The sequence below is a fragment of the Cydia pomonella genome, chromosome 20 (genome assembly GCF_033807575.1).
Source record: "Cydia pomonella isolate Wapato2018A chromosome 20, ilCydPomo1, whole genome shotgun sequence".
In the NCBI taxonomy this organism is placed as follows: Eukaryota; Metazoa; Arthropoda; class Insecta; order Lepidoptera; family Tortricidae; genus Cydia; species Cydia pomonella.
The window spans coordinates 3,386,999-3,394,335 of NC_084722.1; the positions used below are offsets into that span (position 1 = coordinate 3,386,999).

The window sequence follows — 7,337 nt, forward strand, 5'->3', positions numbered from 1 at the left end:
CCCCCCTATTGATGAGCCGTAGAAAGTGCACCCACTACACACTACTTACTATAGACACTAAACCCTACTCATAGTGTTGTGTTCCTGTCGGTGAGTAAGGTTGCCAGAGCTCAACGAAGGTGCGGAGTGTTAGGGTCGGAAACGCGCATGTAACTGGAGTTGCAAGCGTCCGTAGGCTACGGAGACTGCTAACCATCAGGTGGACCATATGCTTGCCACCGACGTTCTATAACTCTCCGAAACTGCGAATTTTTCACATGGAAAAAATCGGAAACTTGGCACATTTTTAAAAGAAAGAACGAAATGTTACACATTAGGACCATTAAAGGGTTACTGCCATAGTTGAATGTATTTAATATTTTAACATATTTGTCGTCAAGATAATAAAAACTAGTGCCTACGCCAAATCTTGGGATTAGTTGTCAAGCGGACCCCAGGCTCCCATGAGCCGTGGCAAATGCCGGGACAACGCGAGGAAGAAGAAGAACATATTTGTCGTCAAGCTCACCATACTTATGAACCTATCCGATGAGCTGACGCCTTTACTGATACCTATACAAGGTCTGGACGTTAGTGAGATAACGATATCTCATTGCTGGTGTCCTACTTTATTACCTACATATAACATGAGTTTCTCGTGATTACCCACCTGGTTTCTTGAGCTTAATAGTCGCGTCCAGACCTCCCCTTATAGCGACCCCATTCCTTACACTAAGTTCACCTTTAGTTCATATTAGCCAACAACAACTTCCTCGGATAACTGTTCTCTCTGAATATAGTCGTTGAATTTGTAGCTGGCCCCGAGCGACTAATCCTTTGTCTGTTGTTAGGTAAAACCTCACGTGCCACTACCTGCAAAAGGGTCGTATAATTGGTACCTGAGCGCGAACTAGTCCAACGCTCAAAAAACCAGTGTAGGTGTGCTCTCCGATAACGCACCTTTGTTCCGCATCTTGAGGACACATTTTAGACTGGTTCTACTCGCTGGCACTCAGCAACCGTAGAGGGACACAAGACAATTGGTCCAAAAGCAAATATCACTCCCCGTAGATATGTTCGCACACAACACCCTTTTTCTACTGTTCGGACGTCTACTCTCACAATAACCTAGACGCGGTTATTTAACTTAAACGTGACTACCAGCGCCATCTACTCCATGACGTTAACAACTATTAGCCGGTTCGCGTTATTCGCGACAATATCAAACGGCATCTTAGCATAAGGTAATACGTCTATTTGAAGTTAATATCATATAGGATCATCGAAATAATTGCTACACTTACCTGTTACGTGACTGCCTCTTGACCTCTCGTTAAGTCGTTAAGATAAAGTAACGTTTTTCTGCGTCTTACACTGTAATTTGACTTTCCTACTCATCGACTTTAATGGTTGAGTTATGACTTCGTATACCAAACTGTAATAATCGCATACTTTTTACTGACTGTAAGATATAAGATTTAAGATAATTAATGTTAGATTTAAGATAATTGCCGTGCCCTACCAGTGCCCATGTGAAACAGACTATTATATAACACCTGTGTACCTACCATGGATGCAATAAATATATGAATATGAATGCTATGGGCTCCCGACTCAAATATAATGACTTATTACGAAACGCTTTAGTCAATTGTAATGAATTCGACCAATCACGTGTTGCCAAAGGATAGAACAAAAGACATCAACGCGGTACTATTTAATGAATAAGAAGTGCGTTGGGGTCTTTTGTACTATCTTATTATCTACTGAGATACTTACCTAATTTTGTTTCATTATTTAGGTCTTATAGTAGAAAAAGGATTATTTTAGTTGATTCGTATAAAAGTATTGTGTACAATAGTTATATAATCAAGCTTTTCAATCTCGTACCTTACTTCGGCCACTCAGCAACTCGACTGAAAAGCTCTCTATTATATCACGATTGTACAAAATACTATTTATATATATTGATACAACATCAATAAATGCATGCATCCATAATCAAATTTCTTAGCAGATTATAAGCAAAATATTGGTTCTGATGGTCCTGCTGTGGATTTCTGAAACGACGTTGGTATGGGATTCTTCAAGAAGGAATCTCTGCGATGTACTTGAATATTTGGCCTGAATCTATGCAAAGTTAGCCTGGTCCTACTCAGATGCGGTATTTAAAAAAAAACAATTATTTTCAGCACGCTGATTCGAGCGCCGATGCTCCTACCCATGTTCCCGGCCTACTACATCTTCAACTCGCTGCTCTGCCTACTGCTCGTTTTGCACGTGGTGTGGACGTGGCTTATACTACAGATCGCCTACAAGGCCATATATGCTGGAAAGGTAGGCTATTGTGAAATAAATCTTTATTGTAAGGCAACTAACAGACGAAGCACATTGATTCAAGCGCTGATGCTCCTACCCATGTTTCCGAACTACATCTTCAACTTACTGCTCGTGTTGCACGTGGTGTGGACGTGGCTTATTCTACAGATCGCCTACAAGGCCATATATGCTGGAAAGGTAGGCTATTGTGAAATAAATCTTTATTGCAAGACAACTAAGAGACGAAGCACATTGATTCAAGCGCTGACGCTCCTACCCATGTTTCCGAACTACATCTTCAACTTACTGCTCGTGTTGCACGTGGTGTGAACGTGGCTTATTCTACAGATCGCCTACAAGGCTATATATGCTGGAAAGGTAGGCTATTGTGAAATAAATCTTTATTGTAAGGCAACTAAGAGACGAAGCACATTGATTCAAGCGCTGATGCTCCTACCCATGTTTCCGAACTACATCTTCAACTTACTGCTCGTGTTGCACGTGGTGTGGACGTGGCTTATTCTACAGATCGCCTACAAGGTCATATACGCTGGAAAGGTAGGCTATTGTGAAATAAATCTTTATTGTAAGGCAACTAAGAGACGAAGCACATTGATTCAAGCGCTGATGCTCCTACCCATGTTTCCGAACTACATCTTCAACTTACTGCTCATGTTGCACGTGGAGTGGACGTGGCTTATTCTACAGATCGCCTACAAGGCCATATATGCTGGAAAGGTAGGCTATTGTGAAATAAATCTTTATTGCAAGACAACTAAGAGACGAAGCACATTGATTCAAGCGCTGATGCTCCTACCCATGTTTCCGAACTACATCTTCAACTTACTGCTCATGTTGCACGTGGAGTGGACGTGGCTTATTCTACAGATCGCCTACAAGGCCATATATGCAGGAAAGGTAGGCTATTGTAAAATAAATCTTTATTGTAAGGCAACTAAGAGACGAAGTTTCTCAATTTACGCGTGGTGCAAATTTTCGTTTTTTTTTTCACAATTGATTTAGCCAGGTCAAACTTGAATGTGGTTTAATAAATCGAGTGATTTCCAGATGGACGGAGACATCCGCAGCAGTTCAGATGAGTTGAGCGACAGCTCCAACCGCTCCAACGGCACGGTGCGACCTCACAAGTAATACACGTACCTATGTTGTTATTATGATTTAGACACGAGAAATTCGGGTAATATACTATATTTATTTAATCTTTGCACAAATGGAAACACGGTACAAAAGGCGAACTTAATGTCATAAGGCATTCTCTACTAGTCAACCTTCAACTTTAGGGCACTTTGTATATTAATTATGTCGTCTCTTTCATTTTAAACGACGACCAGTTTGGCCTAGTGGTTAGTGACCCTGCCTATGAAGCCGATGGTCCCGGGTTCAAATCCTGGTAAGGGCATTTATTCGTGTGATGAGCATGGATATTTGTTCCTGAGTCATGGGTGTTTTCTATGTATTTAATTATTTATAAATATTTATATATTATATATATCGTTGTCTAAGTACCCTCAACACAAGCCTTATTGAGCTTACTGTGGGACTTAGTCAATTTGTGTAATAATGTCCTATAATATTTATTATTTTATTATTATTTATTATTAAATATAAGTAAATTTTTAGTGTTAAACGGGACCCGTCTGTCTGTCCGTAGTTGAAATGTTCACATATGATTATTTTGTACCCTCGGTGGGCGAATCCCACTCGCACTTGTCCGGTTTTTTTATTTATTTAGTATTTGCCTACTTTTATACTTCGTGTCATCCACGATGGCGCGCAGATTCGTCAAATCTAGCCTTTAATAACATAGCAATACGAGTCAAGGCGCGCGTCTTCGTGAATGACACTATCTATAAGTATAAAAACTGGCTTAATTTCATTCTTTTTTTTTTTTGAGTTATATGTATACATTGGACAGTATTACTATACATATACAAGATAATTGATGGTTAATATATTTTTTTTCTTTTTTAATGTGATATTTTTTGCCTTTTTTGTGTTATTTCTAGTCAGGATCGCGAGCCCTTTTTATCCTTATAGGAGAAAAAATGTGTCCCGAAATTTATATACATTTTTCAAACATTCCCTTTTGTTACCGCTATACAAGGTATATGGGGAAATGGTAACACAATAAGACAAACAATCTGGGTATTTTTTATCCCATTAGAATCGAAAGAGCTTCTGATTCTGAGTATAAATAACATAAAATTTATGAAAAAATACAAAATTCATGAAAGTTCGATTTTTTTAAGAAACGCTCAAATATTAAAATTAGCTCTGAAATTTCAAATTACCTTGCTTTAACTTATTTTTACCTCAAAATAATAAGCAACAAAGTAACACAATGTATGCTTATATTTTCAGAGACTAATAACCCGAGGATCGCGCTGGAAACCAGGACAAGCTGGTCTGTACATTTGGTACAGTTTCATTTTCACACCTATCGTATTAAATGCTGGCCGTTTTGCTCGTTTGCTTGTAACTTGAAAACAGAAATCCCTTCAATCTTTTGAGAAGACACTTCCGCCTGTTTTGCAAGTTACATTTGAAAACAGCCCTGTGCTGTAATATATTATTACAGTACATATGGTGTTACTTTACCGCACTAGTGCGATAATTAGCACATTACGTAACTTTGTCGAAAATTTAAAGGGTCATATGTACTGTAAAACGTACGATACATGTGCGAATAGGTAATTCGCAACTCGTCTCGATTTAAAACACTCCCTTTGGTCGCCATTCGTTACGAATTTCCTATTTTTCGCACTTGTATCGTAATGTACTATACTCTGTATCTTTTGATATTTAAAAGAAGGTAAACCAAATCTACCCTCAAATGGCTCCTTAAGTCAGTTGAGGGTAGATGAAAACATTACACGATCAAATAATGTAGGTTAAAGTCAGGTCGTTCAGTGACAGATCTAGGCGGTTTTGTATTTGGTTGGTTAACCAATAAATGTTATAACTACCCGAAAATGTACAAATTGTTTACTTTTATTTAAATACCTAAAGATACATACTATAAATATTTCTTCATTACAACATTTTTTGCCTCGGCAATATTAGACTTTTTTATTGCTTAATATAATATTTTGCGACACACATAAGTATTGCCGAGATGCATAACAATTATTTGTAGTATCTACTACAATCATGTTATCTGCCTGTTTAGCTAACATGCCAATCGTTTACGCTCCGTAGTGTATCTCTCTCTTTCACCCTTCCATATTAGTACGACTGTGACAAGAACAGTTGCGGTTCGTTCGCTACGAAGCGTTACCGATTGGCATGTTGGCTACGCGGGCTGTATAGAAAATTATGTACATTAGTACTTTGTCACAATGACAAATATAATAGTTATTTTGTATTATTCTAACCCTCTTATTCATAAACATCTACTAAAGTTGACAAGCCGCTAATAATCGTTTGTCCCTTTCCATCATACCAATACGTCGGAATGGGACAAATGATTATTAGCGGCTTGTCAACTTTAGTGGACGTTTATGAATAAGGGGGTTACTCGTTTAAAAGGAACTTTTTTGCATGTCTTTCCAGATGAATGACTTAATAAGTTACAGAATGTAAATTAAAATAAAATAAATAACTGAGATTATCAATACTTTTCGTAAGATAATAGGGTTGTTTCCATCTACTTAAATCTTAGGGCAGAATTGTATCCCAATAAATTCTTTTGGATTATAAGAACATGTTAAACTACTTTTAGGGGACCTGTAATGACCATATTTTTGTAAATATTGAATTTAAAATATCTTTTGGCACACGTCACGTGACCAAACTCGAAACGTCTTTGAAGATTCTGGTGACGTCACAACTCTCGGATAGACACTGTTGACAGTTAGGCGATAAACAACAAATGACAAATGTCAGTTGACAGCTCGTATCTTCTACGTGTGTATGTAGTTATGTGTCAAACCGTAAACTGTGACGTCACACAATTTACAAAGAGCGTTTTGGGCGCGAAAGCATCCGTCAAATTATATTTTGTTAATTTAACAGTTTAGTATAAAAGTTGAATTTTAGGGCAACTTTTAGTTAATATAGAACGTAATACAAGCGTTTCAAAAAATTGGAAACAACCCTATTACAAGACCACGGTTCTTCTTGTACCAGTTTTCGATGCTTTTAAAACACTGTGTAGAGTTTCTTCCACGATTTTTTTAAACTTGTACCGATTTAGTGTAAAGATGTTTTCCGACATGCATTTTTAGGAAACGTAGTTGATACTTGAGAGTATAGTTTTGTACAGTTATGGAATTGCATTTTTGAAAGCGCCTTGACATTTGATGGTGTCGAAATATGTTGTGCATCTCTTTCTGTTTAATGAATTAAATGATGCGTGCGACAAAGATAGGTAATGTTAAGCCGTGCGATAAGTTATGTTATATATGCTACTGTTTATATATTTGTATAAACAGTGTATTTCTATTGTATTTTTTAAGGTTTGTTTTAAGTAGTAGCGTATTTGAAAATGCAATTTCGTCTACTAAATATACCAAATGTAAGAGCTAGCTATATTTATCGCGGCTGGGACCATTTAGTCGGTTTTAGTTGTTTTTCTACTTATATACATATGTAAGGTCCACAATATAAATAATGTAACGAACAGCAGATTGATTTAAAGATAATTACACACATTTCTTCCCCAATATGCATGATGTTTTTTTTTAATACTACGTCGGTGGCAAACAAGCATACGGCCCGCCTGATTGTAAGTAGTCTCCGTAGCCTATGTACGCCTGCAACTCCAGAGGAGATACATGCGCGTTGCCGACCTAAAATGGAATGTTTAACTAGTGTTGGTAGGAACTCAAGTCTTTTGAGTCTACATTGAAGAACTCGAATTGTTTTTACGAGACTCGGAGCTTAACAAACTTCTGAGTCTTTTAAGTCCCGAGTCGAGTCCTTTATTGAGTCTTTTTTAAGCGCAACTCAAAAGGACTCGAGTCTCCGAATAAAGACTCAGACAACATTATAGGTTTTACCTAAACTACAGTAAAGGA

General features: G+C 37.6%; 1 protein-coding gene across 1 annotated transcript in view; it reads left to right on the forward strand.

Annotated features, from left to right (window-relative positions):
- The window catches only part of LOC133528895 (ceramide synthase 6-like), a 44,063-nt gene extending 37,080 nt beyond the window's left edge, over positions 1-6,983 (forward strand). The window contains exons 6-8 of the mRNA XM_061866394.1: positions 2,172-2,316; positions 3,367-3,446; positions 4,681-6,983. Of these exons, the coding sequence (XP_061722378.1) occupies positions 2,172-2,316; positions 3,367-3,446; positions 4,681-4,687 (232 nt within the window). The 3' untranslated portion in view covers positions 4,688-6,983. The remainder of the gene's footprint in view (positions 1-2,171; positions 2,317-3,366; positions 3,447-4,680) is intronic.
- The last annotated feature ends 354 nt before the right edge of the window (positions 6,984-7,337 follow it).